At 45.5% G+C, this 21073-nt stretch overlaps 1 protein-coding gene across 1 annotated transcript in view; it reads left to right on the top strand.

Moving 5' to 3' along the window:
- PAPLN (papilin, proteoglycan-like sulfated glycoprotein) overlaps window positions 1–21073 on the top strand; it is a 116772-nt gene that overhangs the window by 18497 nt on the left and 77202 nt on the right. The window contains exon 2 of the mRNA XM_015420071.1: window positions 10726–10788. Within this exon, the coding sequence (XP_015275557.1) occupies window positions 10726–10788 (63 nt within the window). The remainder of the gene's footprint in view (window positions 1–10725; window positions 10789–21073) is intronic.

Genomic DNA, 21073 nt, shown 5'->3' with positions numbered 1-21073 from the left:
AATTTCTTTTAGCACCCTGGGATGCAAGCCATCTGGCCCTGGAGATTTGAAAGTATTTAAGGCAGCTAGATGCTCTCTAACCATCTCCTTACTTACTCTGGACTGGCACTTCCTCTTTCCTTCATATGCCTTGCATTCTTCAGTTTGTATATAGCTCGCCTTACGGTTAAAGACTGACACAAAGTGAGAGTAATTCCGCTTTGTCTTCATCCCTTGTTAAGGCTTGACTGTCTGCCCCTAGCAATGACCTTACCCCATCCCTTTTCTTCTTTTTGCTCTGAACATAGGCATAGAATTTTTTCTTGTTATTTTTAGCATCTCTCACAAGCCTCAGCTCCATCTGCGCTTTAGCCTTTCTGACACCATCCCTACAGATTCGAGCCTGCTTCTTATACTCACCCTCAGTAATTTGTCCCTCCTTCCATTTCCTGTACATTTCCCTTTTTAGTCTCAGCTTTTCAGAGAGTTCCTTGTTCAGCCACCTCGGCTTCATTACCTGTCTCCCACCTTTCTTTCTCACTGGAATAGTTTGCGATTGTGCGTTTTCAGCATCTCCCATCCTTCCTGTACAGATTTTCCCCTCAGCATTTCCAACCACGGAATCCTACCTAATATTTCTCTCAGTTTTTTAAAATCAGCTTTCCTGAAGTCCAGGATACGTGTCCTACTATGTCCTAGTTTCACATCCTTCTCTATGTCAAATTCCAAGCTGACAGTCACTATTCCCCAAGGATTCCACAACGTTCACTTAATCAACCAGTTCTTCCCTTTTAGTCAGGATTAAATACAGGATAGCAGATTGTCTGGTTCCCACCTCCACCTTCTGAGAGATGAAGTTGTCCTCAAGACTATTCAAGAATCTGCGGGATGCCCCATGTCTAGCAGAGTTAGATTTCCAGCAAATATCTGGATAGTTGAAATCTCCCATAACCAGTACATCCTGTCTCTGTGAAAGTTTAGCAAGCTGTTGTACAAATGCATCATCCAGTTCCTCCAGTTGGTTCGGAGGCCTGCTCTACAACAATATCCTCTTCTTTTTCCCCTTGTTCTAACCTTACCCACACACTTTCAACAGGGTAACTCTTGAAAACCTGAATTTCAGTGCAAGTGTAATTATTCTTGACATATAGTGCCACCCCGCCTCCTTTTTTGTTTATTCTGTTCCATTTGAACAAGGTATATCCTTCAATCGCTGTGCTCCATATATGAGACTCATCCCACCAGTCTCAGTGATGCCTATCAGATCATACTTACTTGCCAATATTTGAAGTTCAAGTTCATCCTGTTTATTTCCCATACTCTGTGCATTAGTATAAAGACAACTCAAATTACAGACATCCTTTCCTACCATAGGTCCATTTGAATTTACCTGAAAATTACTGAACTCACCTCTCTCCATTTATTCTCTGGTCACTCCCTTTCTTGAACTTAGTGTTAGGGATGATGCACAACGTCAGACTTTTTCTTCCCACCCCCGATGGCTTCACTTTAAAGCCCTCCTGATTGGGTTTGCAAGTCTTCCAGCAAAGACATTCCTCCCATTCTTTGTAAGGTGCACTCCATCCATCACCAACAGTCCTTCATGTTGGTCCAGGAAGCCAAATCCCTCTCGATGGCACCATCTACGTAACCAGCCATTCACCTCCAGTATCCTGTTCTCCCTTCCAGCTCCATGTCTCTCAACAGGTAAAATGGAGAACACCACCTGTGCCCCCAGATCTTTCACCTTCTTGCCCAGAGCCTCATAGTCTTTGGAGATCCATTCAAGGTTTCTTTGGGCTGTATCGTTTGTTCCCACATGGATCAGCAGGAGTGGGTCAGAGGTTTTGACCAGTCTTGGAATTCTCTCAGTCAGATCTCGGATACATGCTCCAGGAAGACACCAAACCTCTTGAGATTCCTTGTCTGGTCTGCACACAACATCTTCCATCCCTCTCAGTAGGGAGTCACCAACCACCACTACTCGTCTCTTCCTCCATGGGATAGCTTGGTTCCTTTTCTGCCTATGTGTTTGTGTATCAGTTACATCCTTTCGATCTCGGAGTGTGCTATTCTGATCTTCCACCATCAGAAGCAGCTGGTAGCGATTTTGTAGCTCCACTGGCTGTGAGTGTTTTCTGATTATCTTATTCCTCAAAGTCACATTCTTCCACTCACCCACCTGTTCCTTGTTACTTCCTTCCTCTTGCTTAGGATTTGCTAGCTCTCGCTGTTCTCTCAGGAGCCCCTCTTCCATCACATCTAAAAACCTTTCTCCTTCCCTGATGTTCCTCAGTGTACAGATTTGTGCCTCGAGTTCTCCCACCTTCTCCTCAAGCATTCTTATAAGTGTGCACTTGCAGCACGTATAATGCATTTCCTGGCAAGGCAGAAAAATTATCATGGCACAACCCTGGCAGGTCACTGGAATAGATCCTTCGTTATCCATTTTCCTAGGAGCAATGCTATCTTCTACAGCCTTCTACAGCCTCCAGGAACTTCCCTCAAAGTCCGATGTAAATGCTTGTTGTGGTGATGTACCCTGAAAACTTTGAGACTGACCAAATGGCTACCTTGCCAGCAGTTCTCTCTCCAGAACTCAGCAGAACTCAGTCCTCTACTCAGGTTCTTACAAGGCCTCAAAGCAAGACCCACAGGCTAAGAGCCACAGGGCAAGGAGCAGCCTTTTGTTTCCTGCCAAGCACAGCAGAGCCCAGCACAGTAGGGGGCAGGGCTTGTAATCAACAGCACTCCACAGCAACTCACTCAGCCTACAACAACCCCCAAAACACAAACAGCCCCGAACAGACTTAAACAGAACCACTCTCTATCAGGCTACAAAGAACCCAACTCACTCTCAGCTTCCCACACAGCAGCTAGGAAGGCAAAGGGAGAAAGACAAAATCCCTTATCTTCTAGCAGCTACTCACCATGTGCTCTCCACTCCTTGCCTCAGCCAGATAATCAGGATTTAGATCTTGTTGTTTCAGGTTTGTTGTTCTGAGATACTAACGCCAGTCTACAAAGGCATTCCAGATGTTGCATTTGTATATGATTGCTTGGGTTAGTAACCGTTCACTGTCGCTTTACATTTTAGAGCAGTTCAGAACTTTGGAAGTGAGCACAAATAGGGGGAAAGAAGTTTGAGGGAATAATTAATGTGGTTAAAGATGAATCCTATAGCTGTTTCATTGTGAAGTGTACAGAATACATCTTATTGGTCATTTCAAGACACTATAATCACCTCTGCTGGGAGTATACCAACTGTGTGTAACAGGATTGCACACTACCTATGTAATCCAGTACATATGGTTGCTATATTGTATAAATAGGGGTCGCATGTACTGTTTTGGTGAATGCAAGCTATCTACTTAATTTTTCAGGTTACATCATGTACAGAGGCTGTATACCACACAGCAAATACACGTGCACACAGCATGGTGACTGTATATATTGGGAGGATTCTGAGTGATAAGAGTTCCTCTTACAGGCAGCTGGTAGGCTCCCGATATGCATAACTGTAACATTTGAAAATTACTAAATTGTCTCAGACATCTGGATTGGAACTGGGGTCTGTGTACTGTATCCAGACATACACTGTGCCAAAAAGGAAGCTTAAAGGGGATGCCAGTACCAAATACGTGCTGGCATTCTTTTGAGAACAATCATCATCTTCTGTTACCTGTTATTTTAGCAGTCAGCTCAGCTCCACATCCTATCAAGTTTCACTTGCTTTCCCCTTACCCTGGGAACTGTGACTCCAGCGTCTTTTCGAAACTGACATGTTTTTTTCTAGTCTTTACCAGCCTACCTTTTACTTCCTGGGAAATTAAATACCAAACCTAGAGGCCTTTGGTGCATCGAGAAACACCCCTATTTCTATAAAGAACGAGCACTCTAAAGCTGACTCGTTTACCTGAACTCGGTGTCTCCCTTTATCACCATAGGTCCATCAAGGTCAGAGTGGTCTGCTTTGACTGGCAGCAGTTCTCCAGGCTCTCAGGTAGACTTTTTTCCACATAATCTACCACAATATACACTAGTGAGGATAGAAACATTGAATAGGATCTCTCCTTATATATAATTGAATAGTGGGTGCCAAAGTTCTAAAATGCACTCCTTTAGTGTATGGACGCTTGAACTGTCAGTCAGAAGACGCTGGCTGGGTTGACTGGCTGCTTTGTGCAGTCCCGCCCAGCGTTTCAAGGTCTTTTGCATATGGAAGCTGATTTGACTTCACTGCATTCCACACCTCAAACTCACCCCCCTCCCCGCAAGGCAGTTGGAATGTCAGTTGCATATGGAACCTTCAAGGTCTTTTGCATATGGAAGCTGATTGGACTTCACTCCATTCCACACCTCATCCTCCCCACCCCCCCGCCGCAAGGCAGTTGGAATGTCTGGTGGTGTGTAGGTCCCAGGATCATGTTAAGCTGTTGCCAGTCTCCAGGTGACAGCTGGAGAGCTCTTAAAGCTCTGGTGCTAATTCAAAGTGCTGCAATTTGTCGACAGAGTAGTGTTTTGGCAAATCTTTAGGAATTGTTTGGTGCATTTACGATGAGGCACCCACCCAGAGCCTCTGGCATTTTCTCACTCTGCTGGCATCAAAACCAATTTAAGGCAAAATAAGAGGCTACTGAGAGGGGAGGAGATAAAGTTGCCAGCTTTAGGTATGGAAATTCCTGGAGATTTGAGGAGTGGAGGCCGGAGAGGGGGACCTCAGACAGGTTACAGTGCCATAGACTCCACCCTCCAACCCAGCTATTTGCTCCTGGGGAACTATTGTTGCCAATCTTGGCCCAGCACCCATCACACCATTCTCTTCAACCCCCTGCTGTGCAGCTGACTTTCCCCTAGGGTTGCCAATCTCCAGGTGGGACCTGGAGATCTCCCACTGCTACAATTGATCTCCAGATGACAGAGATCAGTTTCCCCTGGAGAAAATGCCTGCTTTGGAGGGTAGACCTTATGACATTATACCTGCTGAGTCCTTCCGCCCCCCCCCATGCTGCCCTCTACAGAATCCACCCCCCAAAACTCCAGGTATTTCCCTCCTTATAGCTGGCAACCCTACTTTCCCCTCAGTGCCTGATGGTAGGCAACTTAGTTTGGTCCAGTCACCTACTTTGGCCTTTGGAAGAAAACATATTGGGGCCAATCCTGATAGGGTTGCCAACTCCCGATGGGAAATTCCTGGAGATTTGAGGGATGGAGCCTGAAGAGGGTGAGGTTTGAGGAGGGGTGGGACCTCAGACAGGTACAATGCCATAGACTCCACCCTCCAAACCACTCAGTCCCTCATGGGGAACCATTGTTGCCAATCTCCAGGTGAGGGCTTGAGACCACTCAAAATTACAATTGCTCTGCAGAAGGGAGGGCGGAAGTCAGCTGAAGTCAAAGGGGCAGATAATGGTAGGTTGGTGGCTAGCTGGGAAGGAGATGGGGTTGCCAACTCCAGGCTGGCAAATTCCTGGGGATTTGAGGGGTGGAGCCTGGAGAGGGTGGGGTTTGCGGAGGGGTGGGACCTGAGACAGGTAGAATGCCATAGACTCCACCCTCCAAACCAGCCATTTCGTCCTGGGTAACAATTGTTGCCAATTTCCAGGTGAGGGCTACAGATCACTCAAAATTACAACTACTCTTCAAGGAGCAGAGATCAGTTCCTCTGGAGAAAACAGTGGACTCTGTCATTATACCCTGCTGAGGTCACCACAGCAAAATGACACTGTTTGCCCAAAGCCAGAGCACTCCCCCAGAGCCTCTTTCTAGATCCCGTTGTATTTATTTCCACAACGGGCTTTACTGCTAGTTAGGATATAATGTGGAATAGGCCACACAGAATAACAAAAATGAAATGCAGATAAGTTACCAAGGTATCATGTACATAGGCCAGTGTAACAGACGCCATACTTTTTAATGACAAGTTTGTTTCTGGGGGGGGAAATTTAAGGCCAAATGAAATGTGATGAGGAAGATCTGTAGATTTTTAAAAGGTTAAAGGCAGTCTGTGGAGTGGGGGAAGCACACAGGATAACCAACCTCCTCCCAATGGTACCTGGAGATCTCTTGTGCTATTACAATTGATTTCCAGATGTCCAAGATCACTTCCCCTGGAAAAATTGCTTTTTGGGAGTGTGGAGTCTATGGAATTATATTCTGCTGAAGCCCCTTCCATTCCCCAAAACCCACCCTCCCTAGGCACCACCCCCAAATTCCCCAGATATTTGTCAACCCAGAGCTGGCAAACCTAGAAGGGCAGGATTTGGATTGAGGCCATGTTACAGTGGGAAGGGAATTAGCCCCCCCCCAACACTGTTTTCCCCATACCTACCCAACCCTAACCAGCTGTTTTTCCCATAGGGAAAATGTATAGGCTGTAAAATTATTTTTTAGAAAGAATAAAATAGCCTAGAAACTTGGTTATTTAGCTAATCCTCTAGTGGTTATTCCATCACATATAGACCATGAACAACACAAAAATCTGTCCATCAAGGTCAGTATTGTGTACTCTGACTAGCAGCTGATCTCCAGGGTTTTGTTGAAATTTTTCACATAATTTGTTACCTCATCCTTTTCGCTGGAATTGCCAGGTATTGAACCCGGGACCTTCTGCAGGGCAAGTAAGCGTGTTACTACTGAGCCACAGCTCCTCCCCAGTCAGTTTCCATTTGTTATACTGAATACCAGTTGCCAAGGACAATGCACCAATGTGTTGTGGGTCAGCCAGGGCTCAGCGAGAACTCCTAAGGAGAAGACTCCTCAGGAGAAGAGAAGCCCCGTGTACCCACCTCTGAGTCAGCAGAAGCCAGCAAGCAGGAAGACGAACTGCAGGCTTCTCAGGTCTCATACCCTCCAGCCCTGATTCAACAGGTGAAACTAAGTTAATCATTCCCAACCCTCCAATATCACCCACACCCTTTGAGTGCCGCAGACAGAGGCTACGAGTAGAACTACAGGAGAGACGACAAAGTGCTCACCTTCTGGCCCAACACCAGCTGCTTGAGTAGTTGTAGGATTATTCCTGAGCCACTGGCTGCAAGCATGACTATTATACATATGCCTATAAAAACCAGACAAGGGAGGCTGTTAGGAGTGGAAGTAACAAGTCATTTTACTGCTTACTCTGTGACCACTTCACCAAACCTTGCCTTGCTTTTGTGACTCCCAGACTGGCTCTTGACCTCGCTTCTCAGCTCTGTGATCTCAACTTGTGGGTAACCCTTGAACTGCCTCACTACACCTCTTGGACAACCCTTCAGTAACAACTTTCTTGGCTCTGGACTCTGGAAGTGAACCCTCAACTTGGCTTCTTGCATTTGGACCCATGCTACCTGCAAGGAATGCTCACCTGCTCCACCTGACCCATGACACAGTGGGAGAGAAGTTAGGCACTGCTTGCTGTTTTGGAAACCTGATACATCCTTGGGAATTTAAAAAAAATATTATATTTGATATATAGACCGTCCTCTCCCATACAGGGCTCAGGATGGTGAACAATATTTTGATAAAACATTCAGTTAAAAAATTCAGTAAAAAAATACCATCACACTAGCAGTTAAAACAATACCAATTCTAAACAATTGCAGGTGGCACTAAAAGGCAGGTTTTATCTTTAACCCCGTGGGGGGAGGAAAAATGGAGGAAGCCAAGCTTGATGGAAAACCGTTGTCCTCAACCATAGGCCTGGTGGAACATCTCTGTCTTACAAGGCCTGAGGAACTGTACTAGGTCCCGCAGGGCACAGATGTCATTTGAAAGAGAGTTCTATCAGGCCAGCACCAGGGCCAAAAAGATCTTGGCTCTGGTTGAGGACAGCCGGATGTCTTCTGGGGGTATACCATTGATAGGGAGGCATCCAGAAGCACATTTTACAGTTTCTCAAGATATCTAAAACATATGACTACCTTTTGTTCTAATCCAGAAAATGTTTAGGATAAATGTATCTCTTTCTTGGGGCTTTTCCACATGCTCAGTTTACTCCTGATTTTCTTGGCGGTTGATCCACAAGTTTTGGAATTGGTTTGGGCACAGTTCTTCAGCATGTCTGCCCTCCCTCTGCATTTTCACAATTGTGAAGCCAGTTTATTTTAGGGTTGCCTGGTCTACTTACCAGGCCAGCGTGGGGTTGGAGGGAACCTTTTAGGAGTGGGGAGGTTGGGGCAACATCCCTGCATGGGATGTTGTCAGCTTGATGATGTCATGAGGAAGTGAGGTCATCACGCCAGGCATGTCACACGGTGATGCTCTAGCATTTTGGTAAAAAATTCTGTTGTTTTGGCCAAAATGCTAGAGAGTTGCCGTGCGATGTGCCTGGCATAATGACATTACTTCTGCGTGACATCATCACACCAACACTGTCAATGTGGGAGGGGGCTGTTTGGGGGTGTGCCTCCCCCGCCAGCCGGCTGGCTAGCAACAAATTGGAACCCCTGAAATTGCGTGTCCCAAGCAACTGAGGGCTCTCCAACTCAACATGGGTGGGAGCCCCGATGAAGCTTCATCAAGCGGAGACGACGTCTCTCAGCCGCAGGGAAAAGGCTGGGACCTGCTGTGAAGGGTGCAATCCGGCAGATCCAAAAGCATCAGGCGCCAAAATCGGTGAACACTAACCCTCCTTGTTCTTTGTGACTGTAATGGTGCTAAACCCTGAAATGGGCACCCATGTGAGAGTGAGGGCATTAATTGACTCAGGGTGTGTTAGAGACTTGATAAGCCCTGCAGTAGATACCGGGTTGGGAGTGCCAGTACAAACCCTTCCCGAGCCCTTGCTGTTTGCCCAGATGGATGGTTCCCCAATGAAGGAGGCGTGTGCCGATGATCATGAGGACAGGGCCCCACTGGGAACAGTGGGCTTTTGTAATTAACCCCATGGCCCAATTTTCCATGGTCCTGGGGAACCCATGGCTGCGAGATCATGACCCCTGCAGTGGAGTGTGGGTATGCTGCACTTCCCAGACCCTAAGTGTGATGACCACGAGTGGAAGCAAGAGTGGGGGGAGGCTCCATCAGCCCTGCCAGAGCGAGCGTGCCTAGCGCAAGGGAAGCTTGAATCCATCCCTGTGGAGTATAGTGATCTGGCCTGGGTGTTTGAGGAGGAAGAGGCTGATGAGCTGGCCCCCCATCATAAAACAAACTGTGCCATAGATATCTTGCCAGGACATAGTATGCCTAAGGGGAAATTGTATGCCATGAGCTCGGTGGAGAAAGAGGAGCTGCATAAATTCATTGACAAAAACCTAGCTTGGGGTTTCATCCGGCCAGCTTCCTTGCCATTCGCTGCCCTGTCCACTTCCAGAAAAAGGACGGGGGTTTGAGGCTGTGCACAGACTACAGGGGACTGAATGTGGTGTCAATGTCTAATGCTTACCCCCCTCCCGCTAATCAAAGACCTCTTGGCAGAGGTGGCAAGGGGGAAAGTTTTTTCTAAAGTGATGCTTACTTCAGAGTCTGCATTTGAGAGGGAGATGAGCATAAAATGGCGTTCAACACCCCGCTGGGGCAATTGGAATACTTGGTCATGCTGTTTGGACTCGTGGGGGCCCTGGGAGTCTTCAAGAGTCCTTGTTGCAACTAAAGGAGAATGGGTGCTGGTACAGAGAGGGTCAGATATTTGTTCCCCAGGGGTCACATGATCGAGGTTTATAAGATTATGCATGGGATAGAGCAGGTTGAGAAAGAAGTACTTTTCTCCCTTTCTCACAATTCAAGAACTTGTGGGCACTCAATTAAATTGCTGAGCAGTCATGTTAGAACAGGTAAAAGGAAGTACTTCTTCACCCAAAGAGTGATTATCACATGGAATTCACTGCCACAGGAGGTAGTGGCAGTTACAGGCATGGAGGGTTTCAAGAGGGAAGTAGATAAACATATGGAGCAGAAGTCTATCAGTGACTATTAACCATAAGGTATAGATAGGAACTCTCAGGCTGGGGCAAGTGATGCACTGTATTCTTGGTGCTTTGGGGGGAGGGGCACAACAGTGGGAGAGCATCTAGTGTCCTGGCCCCACTGGTGGACCTCCTGATGGTACCTGGTATTTTTGGCCACTGTGTGACTGAATGTTAGACTGGATGGGCCATTGGCCTGATCCAACATTGGCTTCTCTTATGTTCTTATGCTGTTATGTTCTTATCCTGCTTTCCCACCATATTGGTCTTAAAGCACCATATAAAATCTATAAGCTGTCTAAAATATAATATAGCCAAAAATATTTTCAAAGCAGGAATTTAAAAATTCCAGTACAAACCTAAACCGAGAAACGCCTTTCTGAGCCTGTTGACTTCTTGTGGATTTCAAAGAATGCAACTCATCTTAGAATTGCATTGTTATAGTATTCAGGTGGGGTAGCCATGTTGGTCTGAAGGAGCAGAACAAAGTTTGAGTCCACAGTGGCACCTTTGAGACCAACAAAGTTTTGTCCAAGGTATAAGCTTTCGTGTGCACACACGCTACTTCAGATACAAAGTTATAGTAGACCAGTTAATTGCAGCTGAAGGTAAACAAGAACAACTTCATCCAGCCTCTAAAAGATGTTAATGATTGTGCCTGGTGAACATGTCTAGGAATTTCCACAATTGGGAACAGCACTAGTTGTAGTGGTGTCACTTTATTGTTCTGCTGCTTGTGACGTGTTTTTTATTCTGTAAGATTTTGTGTGTGTTTGGGATGATCCTGTTTTCTAATCATGACTTTTTACATAATCTGTGGACCCCAGGGGTAGTAATTCTATCTGTTTTTCTCTTGCAGGACATGATGGCATTTCTGTTCCTATTGCTTGTGCTCACAGCGATGCCCCCCAGCATGCCAGCAGTAAGTAATTCCATGCATGGCTTTTTTGAGAATTGTGGTAACATCAGAGTGTGAAGATGTCAGCCAAGCAACTTGCAGAGGATTTGTGGTTAAAGGACTAAAGGTGAACAAGTTGAAACTGAATCCTGACAAAACAGAGGTGATGCTGGGAGGGAAGGCTGGGATCTTAATGGCCGTTGTACTCCCCAGTTTTGATGGGGTTCATCTGACCCATGGTGACTTGGGTAACAGCCTAGGTGTTATATTGGACTCCGTGTTACAGCTGCAGAGGCAAGTTCATGCAACTGCAAAAATGCTTTCTTCTACCATCATACCTTGTCTTTCTTGGCTGATTTGGCCACGTATATCCATGTCACAGTAGCTTCAAGATTAGACTGCTGAAAAGCAGTCTATCTGGGTCTGACCTTAAGTTTAACTTGGAAACTCTAGCTACCCTGTTTCCCCGAAAATAAGACCTACCCCAAAAATAAGCCCTAGCAGGATTTCTATGCATTTGTGGTATAAGCCCTAGTGTGTCTTCTTGAGAAAAAATAAATATAAGACAGTGTCTTATTTTCAGGGAAACACAGTAGTATAAAATGCTTTTGCTCAGTTGTTATTGGGAGCTAGGCAAGAGTATTCATATTACACTTATTCTGCATTGGCTTAGTTAGTTACTGATCAGTTACTGAGTTCAATTCAAGGCACTCTTTAATGTGTACTTGGACTTTTCCATGGGCTTGGACCCTAGGGCTGCCAGGTGGGGGCGGGGAAACCCCCGCTTTATTTATTGGGCCCCGGGGGGATCTCTGCCCCCCAAAGCTGCGTCACCAGAGGTGACGCAGCCACGTCGCTCACGTTGGGAGCATGTCCCAGATTGTCGGGGGGAAAACCATATGGTTCCCCCCCCCCGACGATCTGGGCCACGACCCCAACGTGAGTGACGTCACACGTCACTTCCGTTGACGTGCTGGTGGTGCACGCGTGCATCCGGAGCCAGCTCCCAGAGCCGGCAGAGCCTCCCCCGCCGGTGAGTATACAGGGACTTGGCAACCCTATTGGACCCCCATATCTGCAGGATCACATCTCTTTCCATGCTTTGCTGTGACAGCTTTGCTGATCTAAGCAAAGCCTTCTGAAGGTGCCACCCTGCAAAAGAGTAAAAGCATCTGCCTGTTCCTGAGCTTTCTCTGTTGTGGCCCCCACCTTGTGGAATGGCCTACCTGAGGAGGTCAGGAAGGCTTGTACACGCCTCTCACTCTGCAGAACGTTTAAAACAAATGTTTCAGAGGGCACCTTTATGAAGGAAATAGCCGTACTCTAATGGAATGGTTCTGGAAGGTGATTTTATAAAGAGAGTTTGATTGTAGTCTGTTGCAGTTTATTATATATATTCTCTTGGTTTTGCTGCCTTATCTTCCACATTTACAGTCTATTTTCTGCATCGGTTATGGTATGTCATAGGTTAATGTGATGGAAGGGTTCTGCATTTTCTTCTAATTTTGTAATCCTAGTCCTACTGTGTTGTTCACTGTGTATATGGTCTGATTACATTGTTTTTATATTTTTTAATCTGCCTCAATTCTCAGCGAGAAAGGAGGGCTATACCTGAAGTATATTGAATGCCATTTACATTTGCAGATAATACCCTTTTCTGTTTTGACAGCCTCAATTGTTGTGGAAAGTCTGGCAGTTTCAGACTAGAGAACAATGAATGGGATTTAATGAGTCACATGATTTGCCTGAATCTGGCTCATTGAAACTCAGTGGGAGGTCCACCAGTAACTTCAAAGAAAATGGAATTTGTGGTATTTTCAAGCAGTGGAAATGCTCTCTAAAACACATTTTATGTAATAGCTTCTAAAATAATGTCATTTTGAAGCCCCAAATGCCCCACTACTTCTGTAAAGCCTTTCTTTGAATGATCAGAACAGTTCCTTCTTACCACTACTAAAACAGAGCAGAGAGAGAGAGAGAGAGATCACTTTTGCTTCTGTCAGCCAGAGTAACAGCTAGGATCTACCAACATTACTTAACAGCAATTTGGTCAAATGACTGGCAAAAGCCTGTTGATTAAAAAATAATTGATTGAATAGCAAATATTGTTTTTAATTGGTGAGGGCAAATTTTAATTAAGAAGGCTGAGTAGCTTTGGAATTGGGTGTCATCAACATGCAGGTGACACTCAGCTTTATATCACTCTGTCTAAATTGCCTGGTGATACAGTAGAGGCCCTAAGCCACTGCCGGACTGCTGTGGCCAAATGGCTGAAACCAAATACATTGAAATTAAACCCAGCCAAGACGGAAACAATGCTGGTTAGGAAGATGGATATCCTGAAGAACCTAGTGCTTCCCACTTTTAATGGGGTTCAGCTAACACTTGCTTACTCAGTTAAGATTCTTGGAATTATACTGAATCCAATGTTGCTGCTGGAGAAGCAAGTAAATAAAAAGGAATTTACAGAAGACCAAAGGAAAATGTTAAATGGACCAATCTCCTTTTCATAAATAATAGAAGCCATCAAAAACCAGAAGAAGAAGAAAACTCCAGGTCCAGATGGCTTACCTGCTGAATTTTACCAGATATTTGAAGACCAAATAGCTTTACCTTTAAAGGACACCATACAAAGTATATATGAACAAAAAAATTTACCAGAGTCATGGAATCAAGCACTGATTACGTTAATACATAAAGTGGACACAGATGGAAGTGAAATAAAAAACTATAGGCCAATATCTCTTCATAATGCAGACTACAAAATATATGCTGCTATTTTGGCAAATAGATTGAAAAAGGTCCTGATTGAAATAATCCATCAAGATCAATCGGGATTTTTGCCAAAGAGACAAATGAGAAACAACGTAAGAATTATTCTGAATGTATTAGAGTATTTTGAAGCACATCCTGAAAAACAAATGGCATTATTATTTTTGGATGCGGAAAAGGCCTTTGACAATCTTGGGCTTTTATGTTGGAACAACTGCTGGGCTGGAATTATGGAGAACACTTTTATAATATGGTAAAAGCAATATATACACAACACAATTAGCAAGAATCATACTGAATGGAGATCAACATTGGAAAAGGAACAAGACAAGGATGTCCGTTATCTCCGCTTTTATTCATCTTTGCTTTGGAAACACTGAATAATATAATTAGAGAAGATGATAAGATCAAGGGTCTTAAACATAATGGAGAAGAATACAAATTACAAGCATTTGCTGATCATCTGGTATTTATACTAGAAGAACCCCAGAAATCAATAGTTCAACTTTTACAAGTAATAAAAGAATATGGTTTATATGCTGGCCTGAAGATAAATCTTAAAAAAACAAAACTATTGTTAAAAAAACTGTACTAAGGAGCAAGAACAACATATACAAAAAATGTCAGAAATGGAAGTAGAGGGAAAAAACTTACTATCACATACAAAGCGCTTCATGGCCTTGGTTTCTTCTTATCTGCGGGACCACCTGTCTCCCTATGCTCCACCGTGTCAACTTCACTCATCCAAGCAGGGTCTTCTGCAGGTGCCATCCTGCAAATGAGCAAAATCAATAATCACCCACACATGTGCATTCTCTGATGTAACCCCCACCTTGTGGAATGGCCTGTCTGAGGAGGTCAGGAAGGCTCCCATTCTCCTGTCTTCCTGCAAACTGTGCAAATCATAATGATTGAAGAGGGCTTTTTGCACAGGTAAATAGAACTGTATTGTAATGAAGTAGGCAGAAAGCTGTATTAGTAAAGGGATAGGGACTGTGACCTACACAACTGTATTGCTACCTAACACGGTAACTATGCTTCAGACTAGGTAGTTTCTATACCACTTAACATATCAGATTTTAAAGTTCATAGTTTGTTTCAGCTCTACTTGAGATTTGTTTTCTGATTTCCGTAGTCCAAACCCTATTGTACTGCTCATTGGATGTCCCGTCCTGGTGGTTGTACTTGACTTACACTATGTAATCTGTCTTGAGTCTCAGCAAAAAAATACATTTGTTTAACTTGGATTTTGGTGTGTGGTTGTCATAGGAATGAAAAGGCAGGTGAATCACCTCTGGTAGCTCTTGCAGAACTGTACCACTTCAGACTGCAAGTAGTTTGTGAGTAGATAGAGGAGGGTCTGTAGCTCAGTGGTAGAGCATCTCAGTTGCATGCAGAAGATCTTAGGTTCAAGCCCCAGCATCTCCAACTAAAGGCTCTTGGATAGTGTGTGATATGGAGACCTTGACCCAAGATTCTGGAGAAGCACTGGCCATCTGAGTAAGTGATCTTGATGGACTGATCGTAGACTCAATATAAGGCAGCTTCATGTGTTCACCTTTGTTAATTGTATATTTTAATGCTGTGTTTTGAGGGGAGGGAAGCCCTACTTCAGGGGAAGAGTTTTCCGGAAGGAAGTTTATATTATGGGGAATGTTTATTTTATTTTATTTATTGGATTTATATCCTGCCCTCCCCACAAGCGGGCTCAGGGCGGCTCACAATTAGCGGCACCATGTGCCAAGTCACATAAAATGTTCATTTGATGATTATAGTCTGAAGCACTGAGACTCTATTACAGAATTCTGTTTGTTGTGTACCTTAGATTAAAACAGGAACAATAAAACTGTGTATCTTGACTTGTGCTGTAAATTGTGTACCCTGTGTAAAGGTAAAAGTAAAGGTTTCCTTGCTCGAAAGCCAGTCGAATCCGACTCTAGGGTTGCGGTGCTCATTTCCGTTTCAAAGCCGAAGAGCCAGCTCTGTCCGAAGACGTTTCCGTGGTCATGTGGCCAGCATGACTAAACACCGAGGCGCACGGAATGCTTTTACCTTCCCACCGAAGTGGTACCTATTTATCTACTTGCAATTTCTTGCTTCCGAACTGCTAGGTTGGCAGGAGCTGGAACTAGAGATGGGAGCTCACTCCATCATTCTCCTGAACATTGGACTATAGACCCTTTGGAGTAAAGCCTGATCTCTTACATTGCTTACATTGCTTTTGTAAAATGGACCATGAAAAAGTCTGTATAAGTAACAGAGAATGCTGATGGGATGTTAAGAATACAGGAAAAGTCAGAAAAATATAGGGATAAAAAAGTTGTAATGGTAATGTACAAGTAGAAATAAAAATAGGTGTGTTGTAGATGAGAGCGAGCCTAGGTTATATATTAGTAATGTTTGTGTCCCACCTACTCTTTAAGGGCCTCAAAGTAGTCTTCAAAGGACTTTTGGGCAGTCTTCAACTGAGGTAATGCCCAGATTGGTTTGGCTTCATAGGCGAAGCTAAGTATTTTCCTTGTGTGATTATTTAGTTTGTAACTCTGGAAACAGATCTTTTTTTATTCTGTGTTTACTATAGTATAGTGCCTCTTGTTTTTGTTTTTAGTATCACTGTGCAAGGGGAAGGAATGGGTATGACCTAGCCCAAATTAAGCCCCATCCATTTCCATGGAAGTGATTTAAACACATGCTTAACTCTCCTGTTGAAACTGATTAATCACAATATATCTGACAGTCATTATAGTATATCCATCAATTTTCTGGACCTGGGGAGCATGGCACTCAATATTCACATTTCTATATAAATGATCTTACCATGATTTTTCCTTCCTTGTGATCAGGCCCGTAGCCACAGGGGGCCCTTGGGGCAATACTCCCTCCCAAATTTGCCCTGCCCCCTCATCTCCATGTCCCCTCCTCTCTCACTCCCCTCCCTGGGAGGCAGAGGGAGCCTGAGGCTGCTGGTTGGGAGGGAAGCGGCAAGAGCGGCTGGCTGGCTATTGCCTGCCTGGCAGAGTGAGCAATCAAGGAAGAGTGGGCAGGGAAGGAGCGCATGCCTGGCACTGGCATAGCCAGCTCTGCCCCCAGCCCAAATTGCTGAGCAAGCGAGAATCACAAGCCAAACTGAAGGACAGAGGGGGCAGCAAACACGGTGCTTATCTGCCTGTGGCATGGCTGGCTTGCTTCTTCCCTTGCCCGCCAGCTACCCCGTTGTTATCTCCCTGCTGCTACCCGTCCTCCAGAGCGAGCTGCTCACTCAGGGTTTGTTTGGTGTGTGCTGCTTCTTTTTAAAAAAAACAGGGACATGGCTGTAGCAGCACCCCAGCGGCAGCCAGAGCTATGGTAAAGGTAAGAGCAGACCCAGCCCCCACCTACCAGACAGGCCAAGGCAGGTAGAGAGGCAGTACCTAGTACCTGCATCTCCCAATACTGGTTACTGGTTACCATGGGGATGACTTACGACACTTGTGCACTTGTGGGGAAATAGTGATTTAGCGCTTAACTGCCTCTCTATCCATGGCACCCATTTTAAATAGCATGTCTGAATGGAGGAGGTCTATGTGATATGGAGAAAAACTACTGTCATTCAAATTAGTAAAGAATTTATTAAAAGTAAAATATCCCCATGCACAGTCTCAGCGCAGCAACAGATGGAGCAAGGAATATAAAAGAAAGGTGTAAATGTGTAATTCCTTTGCCTTTCACTCTGTATGTGCCCTAGCTTGTCTTCTTCTAAGGTACGTTCTTTGAGCTTAGACATTACAGCATTCTAAAAGCTTCCCATTACCTTAGTGTCTTTGTTCAGGAAGACAACTCTTTGTCTGTTCCACGTGGTAATGGCGGCCATCAGCTGGAGCTCAGGTATAAGAGCTCCTTCCTTCATATAGAATCAGCCAAAATGGACACCCCTTCTTTCGTGCCAAGGGATTTTATTATCTCTGTCCATCCCTTTTCCTGACATGTCCAGGAAGATGCCATCTAGCTTTCATACCCCCAAGTTTCTGTGTGAGCTCCTAGGTGTCAGCTTCCACCTAGAGGTAGGAGCTGACCATTTCATTGTCTCCAGCTAGGGTGGCTATTAATTTTCTAAAGTACTGACTTGGGCAAGGCTTGAAAGCAATTGAACTCCCCCCTGCCCCGCCTCTTCTAGAAGAGAGAAAAGCTTTTAAAACACTTAGTGAAGGTTGCGTATAGCTCAAATTTCCAAAATCAAATACATTTCTCCACATCAGGCAAAGAGGAGGAAGGCAAAGACATACAACATAATAGTGCATTCATGCTGTGATATACTTGATGTGTTACCTTAGCCTGGTATGTGTTACCTTAGCCTGGTAAGTATGCATTTGGTTAGCAGCTTCTTTTCTTCCATCTTCTCCTTTTCTTTCCCTTAAATAAGTACCCAATCTTTGTATCTGTGTATAGCTCTGTTTCAGCCCACATGGCTTTTCAACAGAAAGAAGGATAGGAAAAGGTATTAGTGTATAGCACATGAGGAACATTGATGTCAAAGATCTCTAGCATTGTCTTGATCTAGGGTTGGCAAGTCCTTACCTGTTGTATAGCGGGGGAGTCCAGTCTTCATCCGGGAGTCCATGCGCGTGCCGCAATTACGTCACCCAGAAGTGACGTAATCACGTTGGGGCCGGGGCCACAATCATCCAAGGGAAAACCATAGAGTTTTCCCTCGGATGATTGTGGCCCCGCCCCCAACGTTCCGGGTGACGTGCTGACGCCAGGCATGGCGCGTGCTTTGGGGGTGGGGTTTCCCCCAGGGCCCGATTTGCCGGCGGCAGGTAACGGGCCTCTCGTTGGCAAGCCTATCTAGATCAGTGGTTTGCAGCCTTTTTGGTGACTCATGAGTCCAAATTTACTTTGTATGGTGACCCATCCAGTGCTGGCAGAAGAATTTTTAGTGCCACAGGGACCCAGCTATTCTAGCATTCCATTTTCCATAGTGCCCAAACAGATGTTTGAGAGAAACTGATAAATATCATACAAAGGTGCAGCTGTCCCCACTCTAAGAAGGTGAGAGTTTATCTCCTCTTCCTCTGCCAGCTGGGCCAAAGCTGGAGTTTGAGGAGGTGCACTTGGGGGGGGGGGCTGAGTTGAGGAGATACGCAAAGATGGCAGGTGGTAGTGGTGGTGAAGCAATTCAGGGGGCTGGGCAAAAGGTTGGGCTGCTGAAGGAGCATCACCAAGGCAGCACCATGCACGAACATGCCTCTTTCTATCCTCTGTTTTTTCCATGGCACACTGAACAGCTCCCACTTACTCTCCAGCCCCTCAACCCCCCAGCTACTACCATGAAGTTATTAGTTGTCCCCCCCCCCCGATTATTGACACAAATGGAAGGGGGGAGATGAGCATGTGAAAAGCAGGTGAGGAGGATAGAAAGAGAAGGATGCAAAGGGCAGGAGCCACCCTTGGAGAGGCTGGCCTGCAACCCACTTGCAGAAGCTTCCCGACACACTTTTGCATCCTGACCTACAGGTTGGGAAACACTAGTCTAGATTCTTTGGGTTTTGTATGGGGGCTGGGCTAGCTCCTGTTTCCATCACAGCTGTTAGTGGAAGGATTACAGATACAGTACAGTTCCAGTATGCCTGAGCTTGGATGTTCTGTAGTTTCCCTGCATTGGCTATTCCAACATCTGAAGGTGAACATACTGCTTTTTAGTACACTACTCTATATTCCTTTGCCATCTTCTGTTTCTTGCTGTCACTAGTTTATCTTCCTTTGCTAAGGAGCATCCTATTTAGAAGAAGTGCATTTTCTTGATAACTTGTGTGGTTATATATATTAAAGATAAATAGCTTCTTTGTGAAAAAGCTTTCATGGTAGAAAAGGCTTTCTTATAGAGGCAATGAATCAGTAGTTTACAGTAATGATTGCAAGAAGTGATATATTTCTTCCTATACTGAGTGCCTTGAGCATTTTTTTAAACCCAAAGATAGGCGAGTGTGTATCCAGCCTGCATATATCTTTATCAATATTAGATATGTTGTTTCTCTGAGTACCCAGTGTGTGTCTCTGTGCATCCATAAACATCTGCTATAAGGTTGGCCAACATTTTCCCTGGCAGGGCTCAAACAGAATGGATTTGGATTGGAAATGGCCACGGTAACCATGATTGACAATCTTATCTGGGAGAGTTGACCGGGGACGTACATCCTTGTTGATTCTTTTGGATCTTTTGATAACCTTTAATACCATCAACCATGGTATCCTTCTAGGCTGGGTTTAGAGTAAGGCACATCATGCTGACTTGTTTGATCAATTCTAGGAGGTAATGCTGAGGTATTACTGCTTGACCTCATGGCATTTGTGCTCTGGGGAACTGCAGGGGTCCATCTTTTCCCCATACTGTTTAACATCTACATGCAACTGCTGAAAGAGATTGTCTGGCTATTCGGACTAAGATGCCAACCACATGGGGATGATTCTTAGCTGTGTTTCTCTCTAACAGATTAGTTGGGTGGGGCTTGAAAGTATTAATGGTACAGATAAGGGCCAATAACCTGAAGCTCAATCCAGATAAGACTGAGATGCTGATGGTTAGAGACAAAACTGCTCAAGGGTTGGGGAGTCCTGGAGAGGGGTTGCTTGGGGTTGCTGGATCCTATTGTATGGTTGAAGCCTTAGAGCTCCTTCATGGTGCTTCTGCCAGCTTTGGTTGCTACATCAGCACCAGTCGTCCTTCAAAGAGCATGAACTGGCTAGGGTTGCCAGGTCCCTCTTCACTCCAGCGAGGGGATTTGGGGGGGTGTTCTGGGGGGGAATGCCCCCAAGCATGCCCACCCACCCCTCCCTCCCCTCCTGCCAGATTTAAAGGGCTTCAGCTGATGTCAGGGATCTCATGGCCCGTCAATCAGCTGGAGGGCTCTTTAAATCTAGCAGGCGGGAGAGGGGCTTTCTTTTTGCGAGCTGAGCATGCAGACCGCGACCGCCCCTCCCCCTCCTGCTAGATTTAAAGGGCCCTCCAGCTGATCAGCAGACCATGTGGTCCCTATCAATCAGCTGAAGCCCTTTAAATCTGGCAGAAGGGGAGGGAGGGGGTGGCTGGATGGGTAGTTGAGTTTGGGAGTGGGTCTGGGGGTGGGGCTTCCCCACCAGCTAGCTGGCCAGGGGTGGATTGGAGCCCCCCAAATCAGGGGAACCCCTGCACGGACGTGGGGGCTGAAGGCCCTAGAACTGGCCATGGTGATCCATGTTTTGTTCATGTAATGTATTCAGCCTGACATGCCCGGACTTGCCCGGGCTGGCCAGGCACAATTCCTCTGTAGCTTCAAGTCGAGAGACAATGGGTCCGTAGGATCCTAGCCGGCCCAATCAAAGGGCTAGGTCCCCAGCCGGGAGGCCAATGGGTCTCTCGGTTACTGTAAATAGCCTATCGGGAGTGGGGTGTGTGTTTAGGTGATCTTGGTGGCGGGTTTTCTGAATGCATATAAACCGGCCTGCGCGCCGGTCAGTTGTCTTTGTTCTGAACTAAATAAAGGTATGCTTAGCTGAATCACTCTCCGCCTGCATACTTTTC

The sequence above is a fragment of the Gekko japonicus genome, unplaced genomic scaffold (genome assembly GCF_001447785.1).
Source record: "Gekko japonicus isolate JY-2015 unplaced genomic scaffold, Gekko_japonicus_V1.1 scaffold27, whole genome shotgun sequence".
NCBI classification, from domain to species: domain Eukaryota; kingdom Metazoa; phylum Chordata; class Lepidosauria; order Squamata; family Gekkonidae; genus Gekko; species Gekko japonicus.
This window is presented reverse-complemented; position numbering and strand designations above follow the sequence as displayed.